General features: G+C 57.4%; 1 protein-coding gene across 5 annotated transcripts in view; it reads right to left on the bottom strand.

Moving 5' to 3' along the window:
- GSE1 (Gse1 coiled-coil protein) overlaps window positions 1-22,184 on the bottom strand; it is a 226,928-nt gene that overhangs the window by 115,987 nt on the left and 88,757 nt on the right. For 2 of the 5 annotated variants that reach the window (XM_075326236.1, XM_075326239.1), the window contains exon 1: window positions 17,491-18,204. The exons of the other annotated variants lie outside the window; for them this stretch is intronic. In XM_075326236.1, coding sequence (XP_075182351.1) covers window positions 17,491-17,527 — 37 coding nt within the window. In that variant the 5' untranslated portion in view covers window positions 17,528-18,204. Of the gene's footprint in view, window positions 1-17,490; window positions 18,205-22,184 lie in introns of those variants that run through there. 5 annotated transcript variants of the gene reach the window in all.

Genomic DNA, 22,184 nt, shown 5'->3' with positions numbered 1-22,184 from the left:
TATTATATAGAGGTCCCAGGGTCAATGTTACTGGTGGGCCTGAGTCCGACACTGACACTAGATCCACGCACCAGCCATATTAAGGAGTCAAATGCTCCGCCCGTCCCTCTTTCAGCTCAGAAACTGTTCTCCTTTCGGCTCTTCCTGGCAGACGCCGTCCCTCTTTCAGCTCTTCCTGGCAGACGCCGTCCCTCTTTCAGCTCTTCCTGGCAGACGCAGTCCCTCTTTCAGCTCTTCCTGGCAGACGCAGTCCCTCTTTCAGCTCTTCCTGGCAGACGCCGTCCCTCTTTCAGCTCTTCCTGGCAGACGCAGTCCCTCTTTCAGCTCTTCCTGGCAGACGCAGTCCCTCTTTCAGCTCTTTCTGGCAGACGCAGTCCCTCTTTCAGCTCTTTCTGGCTGATGCCGTCCCTCTTTCAGCTCTTCCTGGCAGATGCCGTCCCTCTTTCAGTTCTTCCTGGCAGACACCGTTCCTCTTTCAGCTCTTCCTGGCAGACAGGACTGGATAGATTGTAGTAGCCGATTGTCCACCAGGGATAGTGAAGCCGGTTCCTCACTTCTGGCTGTATGGGACGGGATTATACGGCTGGGAGGTGTCGGGGGATGATACTTCACCTTCCTAATACTTCGCAGCCGCTGATCAATCACGGTGACAAATCGCCTTCATTACGTTATATTATTCCTAATCAGTGTGAAGCCCCGACCCGTCATCATCAGGAGATGCTCCGGCGGCAGCTGTCAATCATCCGCCCGGCTTTAGCGCAGTCTGTCAATCAGTGGTATTCCGCGTCCGGATGATAATTGGTTCATACATGGAGCTGGACCGGGCCCCACGGGCCGCCGCCGCCGCGCTCACGGAGATCGGTTGTCACCAACGGAAATGTCATCAACAATCAGGAGACAACAAAAAAACAAAACCATCCAATGTAATTTTTGTAATGTTACAGATGTTGCTACATTGTATCGTTCTGTCCGTACGGAGAATAATGGCAAAGTCCTCGGATCCGGCACCACCGGCGCGGATCACCACTGCACAGGACCGTGCCGCCCGCGCCTCTGATGTCCCCGCGACGCCTTGCGGGCGCTAACAGCCCGGGCACTTCTGTCTGATCACTGGCACTGGATTAGCTTCAGACCTTCTCAATAGTCCCAAATTCCGTTGTCTTGGAAACGGTGTCAACCGCTGCCTGATTTTCCCAGCAAGCAGAAGAAAAGGCTTGGAGGGTGGGGGGTAGGAAGGATAGAGAATAGGACAGGGAGGAGGGGGATCCTTCACCAGACTAATTACTACAGAGATAGCGGAGGATACAGTGTGACAGACCATTAGCACTCCACTGCTAAGCTGCCAGATATTCAGGATCACAGGGGGCGCGAGGAGGGGCGCGGGGGGGGGGGGGGGGCGCGGGGGGTCTCGCAGGGGGATTATTATACGGATTTAGATCCAGCCGGCCTCACATTGCGGCACAGTGTAATGTACTGCACATATCGCCCTATAATCCTCGCTCCGGATGATCCCGGCACCAATCACACAAGGGATCTATGGGGTCCAAGGGATCACAGTGGAGAAAATCGGTTCAGAGTCTGGAACCCAATCAGGGAATCTCAAAATCAGAATCTGGATCCTGACAGCCCAGAAGGCGACAATGGATCCACAAGATCCCAAACCATTCAGAATAGAGGCGACAATGGACCCACAAGATCCCAGACCTTTTAGAATAAAGGCGACAATAGATCCACATGATTCGGGACCTTTCAGAATAAAGGCGACAATGAATCCACAAGATCTAGGACCTTTCAAAATGAAGGCGACAATGAATCCACAAGACCTCGGACCTTTCAGAATAAAGGCGACAATGGATCCACAAGATCCCGCACCTTTCGGAATGATGAAGCAAGTAGCAAATATTAGTGTTGTTGCTTTGGTTTTGCTGCGGCTGAGAATATAGAAAATCTGCCGATTCTCCGACAACTCCCAACTCCTCGTCTTATTCTGCTTCTTCATCATTTCTGTCCCATAATTCAAGCCGAAACCTCCACGGTCCAGGGGCTCCTAGATACCAGGACTACTGCACTGTCCTACAGTGTATACCGCCGTATATACATAGTGTATGCTGCCCTATATACACAGTGTATACCGCCGTATATACATAGTGTATGCTGCCCTATATACACAGTGTATACCGCCGTATATACATAGTGTATGCTGCCCTATATACACAGTGTATACCGCCATATATACATAGTGTATGCTGCCCTATATACACAGTGTATACCGCCGTATATACATAGTGTATGCTGCCCTATATACACAGTGTATACCGCCATATATACATAGTGTATGCTGCCGTATATACACAGTGTATACCGCCATATATACATAGTGTATGCTGCCCTATATACACAGTGTATACCGCCATATATACATAGTGTATGCTGCCCTATATACACAGTGTATACCGCCATATATACATAGTGTATGCTGCCGTATATACACAGTGTATACCGCCATATATACATAGTGTATGCTGCCCTATATACACAGTGTATACCGCCGTATATACATAGTGTATGCTGCCCTATATACACAGTGTATACCGCCATATATACATAGTGTATGCTGCCGTATATACACAGTGTATACCGCCATATATACATAGTGTATGCTGCCCTATATACACAGTGTATACCGCCGTATATACATAGTGTATGCTGCCCTATATACACAGTGTATACCGCCATATATACATAGTGTATGCTGCCGTATATACACAGTGTATACCGCCATATATACATAGTATATGCTGCCGTATATACACAGTGTATACCGCCATATATACATAGTGTATGCTGCCCTATATACACAGTGTATACCGCCGTATATACATAGTGTATGCTGCCCTATATACACAGTGTATACCGCCGTATATACATAGTGTATGCTGCCCTATATACACAGTGTATACCGCCGTATATACATAGTGTATGCTGCCCTATATACACAGTGTATACCGCCATATATACATAGTGTATGCTGCCGTATATACACAGTGTATACCGCCATATATACATAGTGTATGCTGCCCTATATACACAGTGTATACCGCCATATATACATAGTGTATGCTGCCCTATATACACAGTGTATACCGCCATATATACATAGTGTATGCTGCCCTATATACACAGTGTATACCGCCGTATATACATAGTGTATGCTGCCCTATATACACAGTGTATACCGCCGTATATACATAGTGTATGCTGCCCTATATACACAGTGTATACCGCCATATATACATAGTGTATGCTGCCGTATATACACAGTGTATACCGCCATATATACATAGTGTATGCTGCCCTATATACACAGTGTATACCGGCGTATATACATAGTGTATGCTGACGTATATACACAGTGTATACCGCCATATATACATAGTGTATGCTGCCGTATATACACAGTGTATACCGCCATATATACATAGTATATGCTGCCGTATATACACAGTGTATACCGCCATATATAATGTATACCGCCATATATACACAGCGTATACAGCCATATATAATGTATACCGCCGTATATACATAGTGTATACCGCCATATATAATGTATACCGCCATATATAATGTATACCGCCGTATATGCACAGTGTATACCGTTGTATATAAAGTATATCGCCGTATATACTGCGATATATACACGGTGTATACTGCCGTATGCAGCCGCCATGTGCAGAATGTAACATCGCTGACTACTGTTGGATTAGTGGACACATTGTGTCCTTCTCCCGCATTATTGCAGCACATATCCCGCCTGTGCGCTTTATATTACGTGGGGCGGCACTTTCTACATTAATGCGCTCCCACTTCTTATCACCAGCACTAGATCAATGTCCTAAATAAGCTAATAAAGGAGGCAACAGGAAAAACAAATCGTCAATGTATCCAGACCTAATGGCGGCAGCAAATTACACCAAAGGTGAATGGAAAGAAAGAATGGGGCGATCCGGCAGCGGATGTGTCCTAGGCGGTTATGTAGGGCAGTGTCGGGGGGATATGGGCCCTGGGGGGAGGCTATTACCCACCAGCCTCTCGTACAGGTCCCCAGCTAGGCCGAGAGCCATTAAATAACACATCAGAGGCAGCACAAACAGTCCGCGCTGCGCTGTCCTCCCGCCACTGATCCCCCGCCACTGATCCGGATGTCTAAATGACACAAAATGATAGAGAATGAGATGCAATCTAAGCAGCGGGCGATCCATTCCCACTATAGAAAGGGGGGATCAGACCTCGGGGAGTCGCTGACGGGAAAAGAGACTTAAAGAAAAAACATGGCACTTTGATACGCGGCGGATCACAGCCTCTCATTACCGCCTGCCTTTGCTCTTTTCGAGCCTTTCAAGAATGAGTCTCACTCCTTTGAAAGCGGCCCCAGGTAGCTGTAAAAAGCCGTCCCGAGGGGCTCCGGGGAGGTGGCGCTTCTAACGGCTGCCGCACTATTTTTTTTGTCCCTGGGTGGCTGAGAGCTTGTACGCCGCGTGGTCTCACGGCAAATGATCGCGCCTCGCTATTAAATAATAAGGGTAATCACACAGCGGATGGCGAAGAGACCGATCCATCCGTGTTAACCCCTTCAGAGCAACTCCAAAATCCAACCGTACCAAGACATCCGGCGTCAAAGGCGGTGCGCCACAAAGCAGCGGGTGAAGGATCGGGTCCGAAGTCTGGCGGGTTGTACAACCTTCCTGCAGTGGGCCTCATTCACACATCAGCCACTTTTCATGTACGAAAAAGCAGGATGAGCGGTTTCATGCTCATCTCATCAGTATCTGGTCCGTGTCTCAGCTTTTACCATCAGCGTCATCAATAAATCCACAGATTCTCCTCTACACTGCAATCCCATCAATCTGCGCTGCGTGAGGTCCTCTAATCCACAGATAGGAGCAAGATTAATCACACAAACCAGTCAAAAGCACACAGGTCGCCAGAATATTTTATAGGCACACCACCAAGGCCAGGAGAGGCCAGAGGAGCCTAGAAGAAGAGGAGGAGGAGAAGGCCAGAGGAGCCTAGAGGAGGAGAAAAAGGCCAGAGGAGCCTAGGAGGAGGAGAAAAAGGCCAGAGGAGCCTAGAGGAGGAGAAAAAGGCCAGAGGAGCCTAGAGGAGCCCAGAGGAGAAAAAGGCCAGAGGAGCCCAGAGGATAAAAAAGGCCAGAGGAGCCCAGAGGATAAAAAAGGCCAGAGGAGCCCAGAGGAGAAAAAAGACCAGAGGAGCCTAGAGGAGGAGAAAAAGGCCAGAGGAGCCTAGAGGAGGAGAAAAAGGCCAGAGGAGCCTAGAGGAGCCCAGAGGAGAAAAAGGCCAGAGGAGCCCAGAGGATAAAAAAGGCCAGAGGAGCCCAGAGGATAAAAAAGGCCAGAGGAGCCTAGAGGAGGAGAAAAAGGCCAGAGGAGCCTAGAGGAGGAGAAATAGGCCAGAGGAGCCTAGGAGGAGGAGAAAAAGGCCAGAGGAGCCTAGGAGGAGGAGAAAAAGGCCAGAGGAGCCTAGAGGAGGAGAAAAAGGCCAGAGGAGCCTAGAGGAGCCCAGAGGAGAAAAAGGCCAGAGGAGCCCAGAGGATAAAAAAGGCCAGAGGAGCCCAGAGGATAAAAAAGGCCAGAGGAGCCTAGAGGAGGAGAAAAAGGCCAGAGGAGCCCAGAGGATAAAAAAGGCCAGAGGAGCCTAGAGGAGGAGAAAAAGGCCAGAGGAGCCTAGAGGAGGAGAAAAAGGCCAGAGGAGCCTAGGAGGAGGAGAAAAAGGCCAGAGGAGCCTAGGAGGAGGAGAAAAAGGCCAGAGGAGCCTAGAGGAGGAGAAAAAGGCCAGAGGAGCCTAGGAGGAGGAGAAAAAGGCCAGAGGAGCCTAGGAGGAGGAGAAAAAGGCCAGAGGAGCCTAGGAGGAGGAGAAAAAGGCCAGAGGAGCCTAGAGGAGGAGAAAAAGGCCAGAGGAGCCTAGAGGAGCCCAGAGGAGAAAAGGGCCAGAGGAGCCCGGAGGAGAAAAAAGGCCAGAGGAGCCCAGAGGAGAAAAAGACCAGAGGAGCCCAGAGGAGAAAAAGACCAGAGGAGCCTAGAAGAAGAGGAGGAGGAGAAGGCCAGAGGAGCCTAGAGGAGGAGAAAAAGGCCAGAGGAGCCTAGAGGAGCCCAGAGGAGAAAAGGGCCAGAGGAGCCCGGAGGAGAAAAAAGGCCAGAGGAGCCCGGAGGAGAAAAAAGGCCAGAGGAGCCCAGAGGAGAAAAAAGGCCAGAGGAGCCCAGAGGAGAAAAAGGCCAGAGGAGCCCAGAGGAGAAAAAGGCCAGAGGAGCCTAGAGGAGGAGAAAAAGGCCAGAGGAGCCCAGAGGAGAAAAAGGCCAGAGGAGCCCAGAGGAGAAAAAGGCCAGAGGAGCCCAGAGGAGAAAAAGGCCAGAGGAGCCCAGAGGAGAAAAAGGCCAGAGGAGCCCAGAGGAGAAAATGGCCAGAGGAGCCCAGAGGAGAAAATGGCCAGAGGAGCCCAGAGGAGAAAATGGCCAGAGGAGCCCAGAGGAGAAAATGGCCAGAGGAGCCCAGATGAGAAAATGGCCAGAGAAGCCCAGAGGAGGAGAAAAAGGCCAGAGAAGCCCAGAGGAGGAGAAAAAGGCCAGAGGACCCCAGAGGAGGAGAAAAAGGCCAGAGAAGCCCAGGAGGAGGAGAAAAAGGCCAGAGGAGCCCAGAGGAGGAGAAAAAGGCCAGAGAAGCCCAGAGGAGGAGAAAAAGGCCAGAGGAGCCCAGAGGAGGAGAAAAAGGCCAGAGGAGCCCAGAGGAGGAGAAAAAGGCCAGAGAAGCCCAGAGGAGGAGAAAAAGGCCAGAGGAGCCCAGAGGAGGAGAAAAAGGCCAGAGAAGCCCAGGAGGAGGAGAAAAAGGCCAGAGGAGCCCAGAGGAGGAGAAAAAGGCCAGAGAAGCCCAGAGGAGGAGAAAAAGGCCAGAGGAGCCCAGAGGAGGAGAAAAAGGCCAGAGGAGCCCAGAGGAGGAGAAAAAGGCCAGAGGAGGAGAAAAAGGCCAGAAGAGCCTAGAGGAGGAGAAAAAGGCCAGAGGAGGAGAAAAAGGCCAGAGGAGCCCAGAGGAGAAAAGGCCAGAGGAGGCCAGAAGAACCCAGAGGAAAAGAAGGCCAGAGGAGGCTGAAGGAGAAAAAGGCCAGATGAGCCTAGAAGAGAAAAAGGCCAGAGGAGGCTGAAGGAGAAAAAGGCCAGAGGAGCCTAGAAGAGAAAAAGGCCAGAGGAGCCTAGAGGAGGAGAAAAAGGCCAGAGGAGCCTAGAGGAGGAGAAAAAGGCCAGAGGAGCCTAGAAGAGAAAAAGGCCAGAGGAGCCTAGAGGAGGAGAAAAAGGCCAGAGAAGCCCAGGAGGAGGAGAAAAAGGCCAGAGGAGCCCAGAGGAGGAGAAAAAGGCCAGAGAAGCCCAGAGGAGGAGAAAAAGGCCAGAGGAGCCCAGAGGAGGAGAAAAAGGCCAGAGAAGCCCAGAGGAGGAGAAAAAGGCCAGAGGAGCCCAGAGGAGGAGAAAAAGGCCAGAGAAGCCCAGGAGGAGGAGAAAAAGGCCAGAGGAGCCCAGAGGAGGAGAAAAAGGCCAGAGAAGCCCAGAGGAGGAGAAAAAGGCCAGAGGAGCCCAGAGGAGGAGAAAAAGGCCAGAGGAGCCCAGAGGAGGAGAAAAAGGCCAGAAGAACCTAGAGGAGGAGAAAAAGGCCAGAGGAGGAGAAAAAGGCCAGAGGAGCCCAGAGGAGAAAAGGCCAGAGGAGGCCAGAAGAACCCAGAGGAAAAGAAGGCCAGAGGAGGCTGAAGGAGAAAAAGGCCAGATGAGCCTAGAAGAGAAAAAGGCCAGAGGAGGCTGAAGGAGAAAAAGGCCAGAGGAGCCTAGAAGAGAAAAAGGCCAGAGGAGCGAGGAGGAGGAGGAGGGGGAGGAGGAGAAGGAGGAGAAGGAAGGTGAAACCTGGGAGGCTAAGATGAGTCAAGCGTTTGTATGTTGGGAGGGTGGAGAATGTCTGCAGCAGATATCTGAGCTCTGAGGAGCCTGAGCCATCGCTGGTCAATCTGGGACCTATAGAGGAGGCGCTAATAGATGCAGTAGACCGCAATCTTATGGCTGAGAACTTGCTGATTATATATATTACATCTGAGATATCGGGAGCTGTCTGCACTTGCAGGGGGTGAAGCGTTTCCTGGAGAGGACGCAGCACCTATAGAATTCACCAGGGGTGCATTGGTGGAGACACCGCAGTCTGCGCCGGTCACATCTGCGCCTCAATGATCGCCTGAACAGCACAGCTTAGAGATTGGGGAGGTAATGGCAGCGGACAGCAGTGACCCCGTTTTCCCGGCTGGCTGCGCACACGCGGGGCTTCCCTGCGCCTGAACATCACTCAGTAAACACCTACTCATGTGTGACAGGCGTCTGTGGGCAGAGGTGGGGCAGAGCGCGGAGCCGGAACCGCTGCCACTATCTATGAAGTGAGGGCGTTACACCTGCGCCAGAGGAAAGCAAACATGTCATCTAGAGCAGGATCTGCCCTAAACCATCGCTGTACACACAGGACTGGTGAGCCCCCGAAATGCTGAGGACCCCCGACCACTGGTGCAGGGTAGATCCCAATGGAATCAGCGCAGCACCCACGCAGTGTCCAGGTTATATTTTTAGGGGTCACTGCTTTCATCCATGGAGGGGACCTGCCCCTAGTAGGATGCGCTCGATTCAGTCCGACGCTTGGTTGCGTCCGGCGCTCGGTTCAGCCTGGCCCTCGCTTCAACCCGGCGCTCGGTTCAGCTCGGCGCTCGGTTCAGCCCGGCCCTCGGTTCAGCCCGGCCCTCGGTTCAGCCCGGCCCTCGGTTCAGCTCGGCCCTCGGTTCAGCCCGGCCCTCGGTTGCGGAGCCTGGCCCTCAGTTCAGTCCGGCCCTCGGTTGCGGAGCTTGGCCCTCGGTTCAGCCCGGCCCTCGGTTGCGGAGCCTGGCCCTCGGTTCAGCCCGGCCCTCGGTTCAGCCCGGATCTCAGTTCAGCCCGGATCTCAGTTCAGCCCGGATCTCAGTTCAGCCCGGACCTCGGTTGCGGAGCCTGGCCCTCGGTTCAGCCCGGCCCTCGGTTGCGGAGCCTGGCCCTCGGTTCAGCCCGGATCTCAGTTCAGCCCGGACCTCGGTTGCGGAGCCTGGCGCTCGCTTCAGTCCGGCGCTCGCTTCAGTCCGGCGCTCGGTTGCGGTGCCCACGTTTCGCAGAACTCCGTGGTCTTCCTTGCAGTGGCAGCCATTGCTCTGGGTGGAGGAGTCTCGGCTGACGCTCCCATCTGTAGGAAGAGGTTAAATCCCTGACACGGGGCGTGGGTGGAAAGAGACAAACAAACCAGGATGACTTCGCCGGGATCACTTCCTTCCCCGAAGCTCTTGATGACTCCGAGGCCACGCCGTGCATTACCGCCCAGCGTATGTGCAGCCTGGGGCTTGTAGTTCTCCCACAGTATCAGACAATGGTGATGCTCCTGCAGACACGCGGCCTCCATGACTGTCTCTGCTCCAGTTTCCAATTGACATAATCCGAGCTGAATTAGCGGCTGACGTGAGAGCGCCCGACACAAATCACTTAATTCAGACCAGGCGGATTCCATTAGCGGAGAAAACCGGGAGCAAATAAGTGAAATCTGAAGACTCCCCCCGGGTACAAAGCTACGGAGCGCAGCGTGGAGAGAAGGGCGGCCATAGGGTGGGAGCGGCTCCGAGCCGCACTCCAGAGTCAGAAGAGTCCACCATACGATTCCATCAATGCCCCGCACTAACCCTTCAGCTGTGATAACCGATGCAGCAGGCGGGAGAAGGGCGGCCATAGGGTGGGAGCGGCTCCGAGCCGCACTCCAGAGTCAGAAGAGTCCACCATACGATTCCATCAATGCCCCGCACTAACCCTTCAGCTGTGATAACCGATGCAGCAGGTGGGAGAAGGGCGGCCATAGGGTGGGAGCGGGCCCGAGCCGCACTCCAGGGTCAGAAGAGTCCACCATACGATTCCAATGCCCCGCACTAACCCTTCAGCTGTGATAACCGATGCAGCAGGCGGGAGAAGGGCGGCCATAGGGTGGGAGCGGGCCCGAGCCGGACTCCAGGGTCAGAAGAGTCCACCATACGATTCCATCAATGCCCCGCACTAACCCTTCAGCTGTGATAACCGATGCAGCAGGTGGGAGAAGGGCGGCCATAGGGTGGGAGCGGCCCTGAGCCGGACTCCAGGGTCAGAAGAGTCCACCATACGATTCCATCAATGCCCCGCACTAACCCTTCAGCTGTGATAACCGATGCAGTGTGGAGAGAAGGGTGGCCATAGGGTGGGAGCGGGCCCGAGCCGGACTCCAGGGTCAGAGGAGTCCACCATACGATTCCATCAATGCCCTGCACTAACCCTTCATGGCCCATCCATACCCCGCAGCTTATGAGTGACAGTTTCACACTCGGAGACTCTACACATCATTTCCATTTTAGGTAGCAAAAAGCAGAAGAAAAGCCAAAACCAACAATGGGGGGGTCTGGAACTAATGGAGCTTGTCCTGAGATAAGAATGACTCAGACCAGAAGATAAGACGCAGCAAGATCCTGACACCAAAAGACCGGAAGACACCGGAGATAATCTGCAGCTCAGAGCCAGTCCGGAGGTGTGAAGACCCCAAACAACCCACACAAAGGTCCTCCAAGACCACCACCAAGACCCTGCAATGAAGAATGTGTAATCCTGCATCCTGTCCTGGATTATATACCCTGTAATCCTCCGCAATGTCCTGGATTATATAGCCTGTAATCCTCCGCAATGTCCTGGATTATATACCCTGTAATCCTCCGCAATGTCCTGGATTATATAGCCTGTAATCCTCCGCCATGTCCTGGATTATATACCCTGTAATCCTCCGCCATGTCCTGGATTATATACCCTGTAATGCTACACCATATGTACTGGATTATATACCCTGTAATCCTAAACCATATCCTGGATTATATACCCTGTAATCCTACCCCATATCCTGGATTATATACCCTGTAATCCTCCGTCATGTCCTGGATTATATACCGTGTAATCCTACGCCATATCCTGTATTATATACCCTGTAATCCTACACCATATGTACTGGATTATATACCCTGTAATCCTAAACCATATCCTGGATTATATACCCTGTAATCCTCTGCCTTGTCCTGGATTATATACCCTGTAATCCTACGCCATGTCCTGGATTATATACCCTGTAATCCTACGCCATGTCCTGGATTATATACCCTGTAATCCTACGCCATGTCCTGGATTATATACCCTGTAATCCTACGCCATGTCCTGGATTATATACCCTGTAATCCTACGCCATGTCCTGGATTATATACCCTGTAATCCTACGCCATGTCCTGGATTATATACCCTGTAATCTTACGCCATGTCCTGGATTATATACCCTGTAATCTTACGCCATGTCCTGGATTATATACCCTGTAATCCTCCGTCATGTCCTGGATTATATACCCTGTAATCTTACGCCATGTCCTGGATTATATACCCTGTATTCCTGCGCCCTGTCCTGGATTATATACCCTGTAATCCTAGGTAATGTCCAGGATTATATACCCAGTAATCCTCCGCCATGTCCTGGATTATATACCCTGTAATCCTGCGTCCTGTCCTGTATAGTTTTCGGCTGTGACCCCGCATTATTGTGCCTGGATCCCGTCCTATGCTCGATATTCGGCGGACCCCCTCTGTTCCGGAGCGTCCCTGCAGTTATAACGGGGGGCCGTGGTACAGTTGCAGGAAGACGTTCCACGTTATCGGACAGGTCCGGTCACCGGAGGACAGAACTTCCCGCACTCCGGACACGTCTCGTCCTCCATCGAGCGCCACATGCGGAGGGGACGGGAGGGAAATGAGACGACCGGTCACAGAAGACGCCTCCAGAAAGTGGAAGCAGACGTCACATGACCACGCTTCGGTGGCCGTGGTCCCGGAGTGACACGGAGCCGTCCTATGCTATTACCACCGTGTGATACGGGGCGGCGCAGCGTACAGCCCGGCCATCACTCTCAGGCCTCGTCCCACAGCAGCCGGCACACAAGGGGTGCATAGATCTAGAGCAACCGCCGGGTCTGCGCGCAACAGACATTTCCGGAATCAGCAGCCCTTAATAGATGAAGACAACGACGAGCGCGGCGCCACAAAACCACCGACACAACGGTAACCGAAGACTCGCCAGCTGCCATTACCCATGGGGAGAGCACGGCTGAGCCACAGAGCTGACACTCTACACTCACACAACCCTGGTACTGACCCCGGCACAGTGCCCCCATCACCACCGCCGTCCTGACCCCGGCACAGAACCCCCACCACCGCCGTCCAGACCCCGGCACAGAACCCCCACCACCGCCGTCCAGACCCCGGAACAGAACCCCCACCACCACCGTCCAGACCCCGGCACAGAAGCCCCATCACCGCCGTCCAGACCGCGGCACAGAACCCCCACCACCGCCGTCCAGACCCCGGCACAGAACCCCCACCACCGCCGTCCAGACCCCGGCACAGAACCCCCACCACCGCCGTCCAGACCCCGCCACAGAACCCCCACCACCGCCGTCCTGACCCCGGCACAGAACCCCCACCACCGCCGTCCAGACCCCGGAACAGAACCCCCACCACCGCCGTCCAGACCCCAGCACAGAACCCCCACCACCGCCGTCCAGACCCCGCCACAGAACCCCCACCACCGCCGTCCTGACCCCGGCACAGAACCCCCACCACCGCCGTCCAGACCCCGGAACAGAACCCCCACCACCGCCGTCCAGACCCCGGCACAGAAGCCCCATCACCGCCGTCCAGACCCCAGCACAGAACCCCCATCACCGCCGTCCAGACCCCGCCACAGAACCCCCACCACCGCCGTCCAGACCCCGGCACAGAACCCCCACCACCGCCGTCCAGACCCCGGCACAGAACCCCCACCACCGCCGTCCAGACCCCGGCACAGAACCCCCACCACCGCCGTCCAGACCCCGGCACAGAACCCCCACCACCGCCGTCCAGACCCCGGCACAGAACCCCCACCACCGCCGTCCAGACCCCGGCACAGAACCGCCACCACCGCCGTCCAGACCCCGGCACAGAACCGCCACCACCGCCGTCCAGACCCCGGCACAGAACTCCCACCACCGCCGTCCAGACCCCGGCACAGAACCCCCACCACCGCCATCCAGACCCCGGCACAGAACCCCCACCACCGCCGTCCAGACCCCGCCACAGAACCCCCACCACCGCCGTCCAGACCCCGGCACAGAACCCCCACCACCGCCGTCCAGACCCCGGCACAGAACCCCCACCACCGCCGTCCAGACCCCGGCACAGAACCCCCACCACCGCCGTCCAGACCCCGGCACAGAACCCCCACCACCGCCGTCCAGACCCCGGCACAGAACCCCCACCACCGCCGTCCAGACCCCGGCACAGAACCCCCATCACCTCCGTCCAGACCCCGGCACAGAACCCCCATCACCACCGTCCAGACCCCGGCACAGAACCCCCATCACCGCCATCCAGACCCCGTCCTCCTCCCCATCACCGCCATCCAGACCCCGTCCTCCTCCCCATCACCACCGTCCAGACCCCGGCACAGAACCCTCATCACCGCTGTCCAGACCACGGCACAGAACCCCCATCACCGCTGTCCAGACCCCGGCACAGAACCCCCATCCGCAAAGTCCTGGCCCCGTCCTCCTCCCCATTGCCGCCGTCCCGGCCCCGTCCTCCTCCCCATTGCCGCCGTCCCGGCCCCGTCCTCCTCCCCATCGCCGCCGTCCCGGCCCCGTCCTCCTCCCCATCGCCGCCGTCCCGGCCCCGTCCTCCTCCCCATCGCCGCCGTCCCGGCCCCGTCCTCCTCCCCATCGCCGCCGTCCCAGCCCCGTCCTCCTCCCCATCGCCGCCGTCCCGGCCCCGTCCTCCTCCCCATCGCCGCCGTCCCGGCCCCGTCCTCCTCCCCATCGCCGCCGTCCCGGCCCCGTCCTCCTCCCCATCGCCGCCGTCCCGGCCCCGTCCTCCTCCCCATCGCCGCCGTCCCGGCCCCGTCGTCCTCCCCATCGCCGCCGTCCCGGCCCCGTCCTCCTCCCCATCGCCGCCGTCCCGGCCCCGTCCTCCTCCCCATCGCCGCCGTCCCGGCCCCGTCCTCCTCCCCATCGCCGCCGTCCCGGCCCCGTCCTCCTCCCCATCGCTGCCGTCCCGGCCCCGTCCTCCTCCCCATCGCCGCCGTCCCGGCCCCGTCCTCCTCCCCATCGCCGCCGTCCCGGCCCCGTCCTCCTCCCCATCGCCGCCGTCCCGGCCCCGTCCTCCTCCCCATCGCCGCCGTCCCGGCCCCGTCCTCCTCCCCATCGCTGCCGTCCCGGCCCCGTCCTCCTCCACATCGGTCAGTGCAGGTCGCAGTCTTACGTCACGATGCAATAAAAGTTAACGCCACATTTCGGAGACATTTCGTCTCTATCATCCGCTCTATTAACGGATACAGATCCTCTAGAGCACATTACCAATGTAACCATACATCACCGACCAGGAGCCGGCGCGGCACATCAACCTATCACACATATCTGTCAATCAAGGCATCGAACATGAAAAAATCCCGGCCCATGGTCTAGAGCGGCCACTATAGAAGCATCAATGGGGGACAGAGTCTACATGAGCCCTAATCAGAGACGGGGGCGCCACAGACCCCCGGAGCAGCAGATGTGGCCGTCATCTGGCAGAGGGGATACAACCGCGTCCTACAGAGAGGAATGTGCAGCCGCTCCGGAGCAGCGAGGGGTTAAGGCGGAGGGTCGGCCCCTGTAGCCTGTTAACAAGCGACCCCCAGCCACCGCAGCAAATGTGTCAACAGCAGTGCCAAGGGGTTAAGCACATGTCACACAGCGCCACTCTCACCGCTCCACGGCAGCACCGCAACTCCGAGCATTAAAGGAGAACACACACCACTAAATAAATAAGACAGGCAGCCGGAGCCACCGGTGGAGGGGGCAGAGGAGACCGGAGCCAGCAGTGGAGAGGGCAGAGGAGACCAGAGCCAGCAGTGGAAAGGGCAGAGCAGACCAGAGCCACCGGTGGAGAGGGCAGAGGAGACCAGAGCCAGCACTGGAGGGGGGCAGAGGAGACCGGAGCCAGCAGTGGAAAGGGCAGAGCAGACCAGAGCCACCGGTGGAGAGGGCAGAGGAGACCGGAGCCACCGGTGGAGGGGGCAGAGGAGACCAGAGCCACCGGTGGAGAGGGCAGAGGAGACCAGAGCCACCGGTGGAGAGGGCAGAGGAGACCAGAGCCACCGGTGGAGGGGGCAGAGGAGACCAGAGCCACCGGTGGAGGGGGCAGAGGAGACCGGAGCCAGCACTGGAGGGGGGCAGAGGAGACCGGAGCCAGCAGTGGAAAGGGCAGAGCAGACCAGAGCCACCGGTGGAGAGGGCAGAGGAGACCAGAGCCACCGGTGGAGAGGGCAGAGGAGACCAGAGCCACCGGTGGAGGGGGGCAGAGGAGACCGGAGCCAGCAGTGGAGGGGGCAGAGGAGACCAGAGCCAGCACTGGAGGGGGGCAGAGGAGACCGGAGCCAGCAGTGGAAAGGGCAGAGCAGACCAGAGCCACCGGTGGAGAGGGCAGAGGAGACCAGAGCCACCGGTGGAGGGGGCAGAGGAGACCAGAGCCACCGGTGGAGGGGGCAGAGGAGACCAGAGCCACCGGTGGAGGGGGCAGAGGAGACCAGAGCCACCGGTGGAGAGGGCGGAGGAGACCAGAGCCACCGGTGGAGAGGGCGGAGGAGACCAGAGCCACCGGTGGAGAGGGCGGAGGAGACCAGAGCCACCGGTGGAGAGGGCGGAGGAGACCAGAGCCACCGGTGGAGAGGGCGGAGGAGACCAGAGCCAGCACTGGAGGGGGGCAGAGGAGACCGGAGCCAGCAGTGGAGGGGGGCAGAGGAGACCGGAGCCACCGGTGGAAAGGGCAGAGGAGACCAGAGCCACCAGTGGAGGGGACAGAGGAGACCAGAGCCACCGGTGGAGGGAGCAGAGGAGACCAGAGCCACCGGTGGAGAGGGCAGAGGAGACCAGAGCCACCGGTGGAGAGGGCGGAGGAGACCAGAGCCACCGGTGGAGAGGGCGGAGGAGACCAGAGCCACCGGTGGAGGGGGCAGAGGAGACCAGAGCCAGCAGTGGAGGGGGGCAGAGGAGACCGGAGCCAGCAGTGGAGGGGGGCAGAGGAGACCGGAGCCAGCAGTGGAGGGGGGCAGAGGAGACTGCAGCCAGCAATGGAGAGGGGGGAGAGGAGACCGGAGCCAGCAATGGAGAGGGGGGTGAGGAGACCGGAGCCAGCAATGGAGGGGGGCAGAGGAGACCGGAGCCAGTAGTGGAGGGGGCAGAGGAGACCGGAGCCAGCAGTGGAGGGGGGCAGAGGAGACCGGAGCCAGCAGTGGAGGGGGGCAGAGGAGACCGGAGCCAGCAGTGGAGGGGGGCAGAGGAGACCGGAGCCACCGGTGGAAAGGGCAGAGCAGACCAGAGCCACCGGTGGAGGGGGAAGAGGAGACCAGAGCCACCGGTGGAGGGGGGCAGAGGAGACCGGAGCCACCGGTGGAGAGGGCAGAAGAGACCGGTGGAGGGGGCTTCACTTAATTGCCACCAGGTTATACTGTGGAAGAAAACACAGATCCGCATGGAGCAGCAAAAACTGCCCGTCCAGGAGAGCGCCACCCACTACCGGAGGGCGCCACGCACTACCAGAGGGCGCCACGCACTACCAGAGGGCGCCACGCACTACCAGAGGGCGCCACGCACTACCAGAGGGCGCCACGCACTACCAGAGGGCGCCACGCACTACCAGAGGGTGCCACGCACTACCAGAGGGCGCCACGCACTATCAGAGGGTGCCACGCACTACCAGAGGGCACCACGCACTACAGGAGGGCGCCACGCACTACAGGAGAGCACAACATTACAGGAGGACAGCAGTGCCCACTGTGCACTACAGAAGTATGGAGGTCACCACATCTGACTGCAGGATGCCACCAAGAATTAACAACAGAAAGTGCCAAGCACCAAAGGAGGAGGGAAGCGTCACCCCCAGAGATGGCAGGAGGCAGCCGAGACCGCACTCTAAGCATTAACAAGGGTGACATGCATGGCAGGGGGGTCAGAGATCACCACTGCAGGTCACAGCAGCCCCGGGGCGGATGGTGCCATATACTACAGGAGGTGGCCGGTCACCACTGCAGGTCACAGCAGCCCCGGGGCGGATGGTGCCATATACTACAGGAGGTGGCCGGTCACCACTGCAGGTCACAGCAGCCCCGGGCGGATGGTGCCATATACTACAGGAGGTGGCCGGTCACCACTGCAGGTCACAGCAGCCCCGGGGCGGATGGTGCCATATACTACAGGAGGGCACCATGATCCAGTGCCCAGAAAGGTGCCAAACCCTGCCGGAGGCGAGGGACCCGGACCCTTACCTGGCAGGTAGTACAGCGGAGGTTTTAATCCAAACATGATTAACACTGAAGTTTCTGAAATGCTGAAAATAATGAATTATTGTCCCATCATGTGCGGAGGCTTCACATGGACGCGGCGGCTCTGGCTCCTCGCAGCAGCTCGTCTTCTTCCGTGTTTGCAGCTTCCCAGCCCAGAAATGCAAATAATTACATGAAAAAAAAGAGCAAGAGACAGAGAGAGGAAGAAAATAATGGGGAGGGACGGAGGGAGTGTGCGCCGCGCTCTGAAGAAGCAGTAATCTTCTCCCAGACAGCCACGCAGCCCAGGGCTCCTCATTCAGTCATTTCAATGTCAAGGGCGAGGGTCAAAGCCACGAGTGCCGGGGCGAGCGGGGGCGAGCCGGGATCAGGGGGCGAGCCGGGATCAGGGGGCGAGCCGGGATCAGGGGGCAGAGCCGGGAGCAGGGGGGCCGCGCTCACAGGGATGATCAGGGGGGCCGCGCTCACAGGGATGATCAGGGGGGCCACGCTCACAGGGATGATCAGGGGGGCCACGCTCACAGGCGTCTTGTTGCCAGGGAGAAGGCATCTATTGTTTGGCTTTTTGGCATTTGGGGGGGAAGGGGGGGGATAATAATAATAATAAAATGGATAAAAGCGATAAAATATGTACAGAACAAAATGTGACACGGGGTCCCGGAGAGAAGCCGCAGCCTCCGCCACACCGGAGAGCGATCCCTTCCCACCGAGCCTGGCCACTGAATGAAGGAGACGGGAGAAGAAAAGGAGAAGACATCCGCTCCCCCCGGGCTCCAATAATAGAGGGCTGGAATAAGAGGCGAGGAGGAGGAGGGAGACGAGCCCCCCACCATCTACATCAATTTCCCTGTAATAATCATTATTGGCAGCAGAGCCGTGCACCGAGAACAGGGGGCAGCACCCCGGGGTCTGGACAGAGAAAGGGGGTCCAAAGAACCGAGAACCGCAACATTGTAACAATGTATCAAAAGCCTGACACCAGCAAATGTCCCACAAGGGGCGGAAAATGACTGATAACAGAGACTCGGGACCCCCATCCTCTCCCCAGGGGCGGCTCCGGCCGTCAGCACCTATGTGTCAGCAAACGCGTCGTGTAACAGACCCTCAGCTGTAATAAGGAACAGGTCAGGATAAACGATTTCTAGAGGTGAAAATATAAAAGGAAATTGAGGGGAACGAGTCTTACAGAAGATGGGGGTCCGCACAGCAGCCGAGGGGCCGGAGGAGCGGATCACAGCGATACATTGTGCAGCAAACGTTCCAGGAATCTTGCATTTACTTCCCTGAGTTCCTGCTATCTGTATGGAGTAGTCCAGGGGGCGGTGCTAGTCGGTGATTGACAGTGGCTCCGGTATCACTGAGTGTGCAGAGACAGCTGTCAATCACTAAACTGCCAGTTATCCTGCATTACTCCAGCACCCCCCCTCGCTCCCCATATCCTTCTACTCTGCACCGTGCCGCCACAGATCGGACCACGGACAACACGACTGGTTCCCTTCACAGAGGTTACACTTTCCGCTATGTCCCAGTGTGGTGGTTCTGGGGGTCCGGGACCCTTCTGCTGGGAATGGCCCTGCAGGGGCTGTAAACCCTTTATGTGTCTGCTCACCACATTCAGGGCTTTTACTGAGGCCATAAAGCTGCAGGAATCGTGTGTCAGACGCCTATCCGGGCCCAGCAGCAGCAGCAGCAGCACAGGGCGATAAAAGGGGACGTCATCTGCACTCTGGACTCTACACAAGATTACTGCAGGCTGCAAAGGGCAAGCTATTGTCTCCTGTTATCAGCCATTTCAGGTTCAGATGAGTGACAGAAGGTGCAGCAAAATAACCTCCAAACATTACACATGTGACTGATATCAGCCCCTCCTATAATGCTCCAGTGCTGATATCAGCCCCTCTTATAACGCTCCAGTGCTGATATCAGCCCATTATAATGCTCCAGTGCTGATATCAGCCCCTCCTATAACGCTCCAGTGCTGATATCAGCCCCTCCTATAATGCTCCAGTGCTGATATCAGCCCCTCCTATAACGCTCCAGTGCTGATATCAGCCCCTGTTATAATGCTCCAGTGCTGATATCAGCCCCTCTTATAACGCTCCAGCACTGATATCAGCCCCTCTTATAACGCTCCACTGCTGATATCAGCCCCTCTCATAACGCTCCACTGCTAATATCAGCCCCTCTTATAACGCTCCACTGCTAATATCAGCCCCTCTCATAACGCTCCACTGCTAATATCAGCCCCTCTTATAACGCTCCAGTGCTGATATCAGCCCCTCTTATAACGCTCCAGCACTGATATCAGCCCCTCTTATAACGCTCCACTGCTGATATCAGCCCCTCTTATAACGCTCCAGTGCTGATATCAGCCCCTCTTATAACGCTCCAGCACTGATATCAGCCCCTCTTATAATGCTCCACTGCTGATATCAGCCCCTCTTATAATGCTCCACTGCTGATATCAGCCCCTCTTATACCGCTCCAGCACTGATATCAGCCCCTCTTATACCGCTCCAGCACTGATATCAGCCCCTCTTATACCGCTCCAGCACTGATATCAGCCCCTCTTATACCGCTCCAGCACTGATATCAGCCCCTCTTATAACGTTCCGGCACTGATGAGTCTGGGCTTTGGTTGTGCACCTGCTGCCGCCCTCGGTGAACCCTCAGGATCTCGGGGGGCCCATGTGTCGCCCCCTTGTGTGCACAGCGCAGAGGAGAATATCAGAGGCTGCCGCCTGCGGATTATGAGCTTTACAAGAGGAAGAGATGGCAGATTAACCGCTTCCACCCCTGCGCTCGCACCGCCGCAGCCAGGAAACATTAACCCTTTATCTGGCCAATGCCTTCCACATCCTCTGCTTGTAGTTATCACCATTAACCATTTCCTGCCTGTGTTATCAGGGGGCTCCCAGCAGTGTTCTGTGCGGCCCCCCACCTCTATCATCAAAGAAGAGCCAGGAGGGCTTCCTGAGGGGCTCGAAATCCACTGTAACCCTTTCCTTCCCATATCACTGGAAAACATAAAAATGGGGTTGGGGGTGAACGCACGATAAAGGGCGAATGATCAGAAGAAGAAGCCATCACTAACGATTCCCCTCGTGTGGATCCGGATAATCAGAAAACCTTCCGATCCAAAATGTGCAGCTCAAATCCACTTTTTGCTTCCATGTGCCCCTAATGGGTCGAATGGTGGTGACACTGGCCAGAATCCGTCTCCTTCCACCTCTGGCAGCTGATAATGTAATCCCTTCTCGCTTTCTCTGTAGAAGCAGAACTACACTGCCATGTGCTGCAGACAGTCTGCTGACTGCCCATTTCTACTAGCATGTTCTTCATACTATGAGCAGCTTGTGTGGCCTAAATGCCCGTGGCTGCGGCGTCTCCGGACTCGCCTCCCCTGGCTGCGGCGTCTCCAGACTCGCCTCCCCCGGCTGCGGCGTCTCCAGACTCGCCTCCCCCGGCTGCGGCGTCTCCAGACTCGCCTCCCCCGGCTGCGGCGTCTCCAGACTCGCCTCCCCCGGCTGCGGCGTCTCCAGACTCGCCTCCCCCGGCTGCGGCGTCTCCAGACTCGCCTCCCCCGGCTGCGGCGTCTCCAGACTCGCCTCCCCCGGCTGCGGCGTCTCCAGACTCGCCTCCCCCGGCTGCGGCGTCTCCAGACTCGCCTCCCCCGGCTGCGGCGTCTCCAGACTCGCCTCCCCCGGCTGCGGCGTCTCCAGACTCGCCTCCCCCGGCTGCGGCGTCTCCAGACTCGCCTCCCCCGGCTGCGGCGTCTCCAGACTCGCCTCCCCCGGCTGCGGCGTCTCCAGACTCGCCTCCCCCGGCTGCGGCGTCTCCAGACTCGCCTCCCCCGGCTGCGGCGTCTCCAGACTCGCCTCCCCCGGCTGCGGCGTCTCCAGACTCGCCTCCCCCGGCTGCGGCGTCTCCAGACTCGCCTCCCCCGGCTGCGGCGTCTCCAGACTCGCCTCCCCCGGCTGCGGCGTCTCCAGACTCGCCTCCCCCGGCTGCGGCGTCTCCAGACTCGCCTCCCCCGGCTGCGGCGTCTCCAGACTCGCCTCCCCCGGCTGCGGCGTCTCCAGACTCGCCTCCCCCGGCTGCGGCGTCTCCAGACTCGCCTCCCCCGGCTGCGGCGTCTCCAGACTCGCCTCCCCCGGCTGCGGCGTCTCCAGACTCGCCTCCCCCGGCTGCAGCGTCTCCAGACTCGCCTCCCCCGGCTGCAGCGTCTCCAGACTCGCCTCCCCCGGCTGCAGCGTCTCCAGACTCGCCTCCCCCGGCTGCAGTGTCTCCAGACTCGCCTCCCCCGGCTGCAGCGTCTCCAGACTCGCCTCCCCTGGCTGCAGCGATTTGATTCAGCGGCAGAGCCTTCCTCAGACCATTAATAACCTCAGTGATCACAGTAGAGGCTGGAGGTGCCGGGATTTATGCACGAGGCTCAGGCTCCAGACCGGAGACATCCGGAGGTTGTGTACCTCGGTTTGCATTTTCCACCATTCGCAGTGGCGTCCCCGGTGGTCTCCGTCCTTCACCCCTTTTCCTTCTTGGTGTGAAGACTTTTGCAACCGATATTACTGATGCGTTACTCTGCCTCCTCTCATGCGGGGCACAACAACACCCCATGAATGGAGGATCCGAGCGCCCAGTAACCAGGGAGAGATAAGGGTCTGCGCAGGAGC

The sequence above is a fragment of the Anomaloglossus baeobatrachus genome, chromosome 10, assembly GCF_048569485.1.
Source record: "Anomaloglossus baeobatrachus isolate aAnoBae1 chromosome 10, aAnoBae1.hap1, whole genome shotgun sequence".
Taxonomy (NCBI): Eukaryota; Metazoa; Chordata; class Amphibia; order Anura; family Aromobatidae; genus Anomaloglossus; species Anomaloglossus baeobatrachus.
Note: the sequence above shows the minus strand (reverse complement) of the source record. Positions and strands in the feature narration are given on the sequence as shown.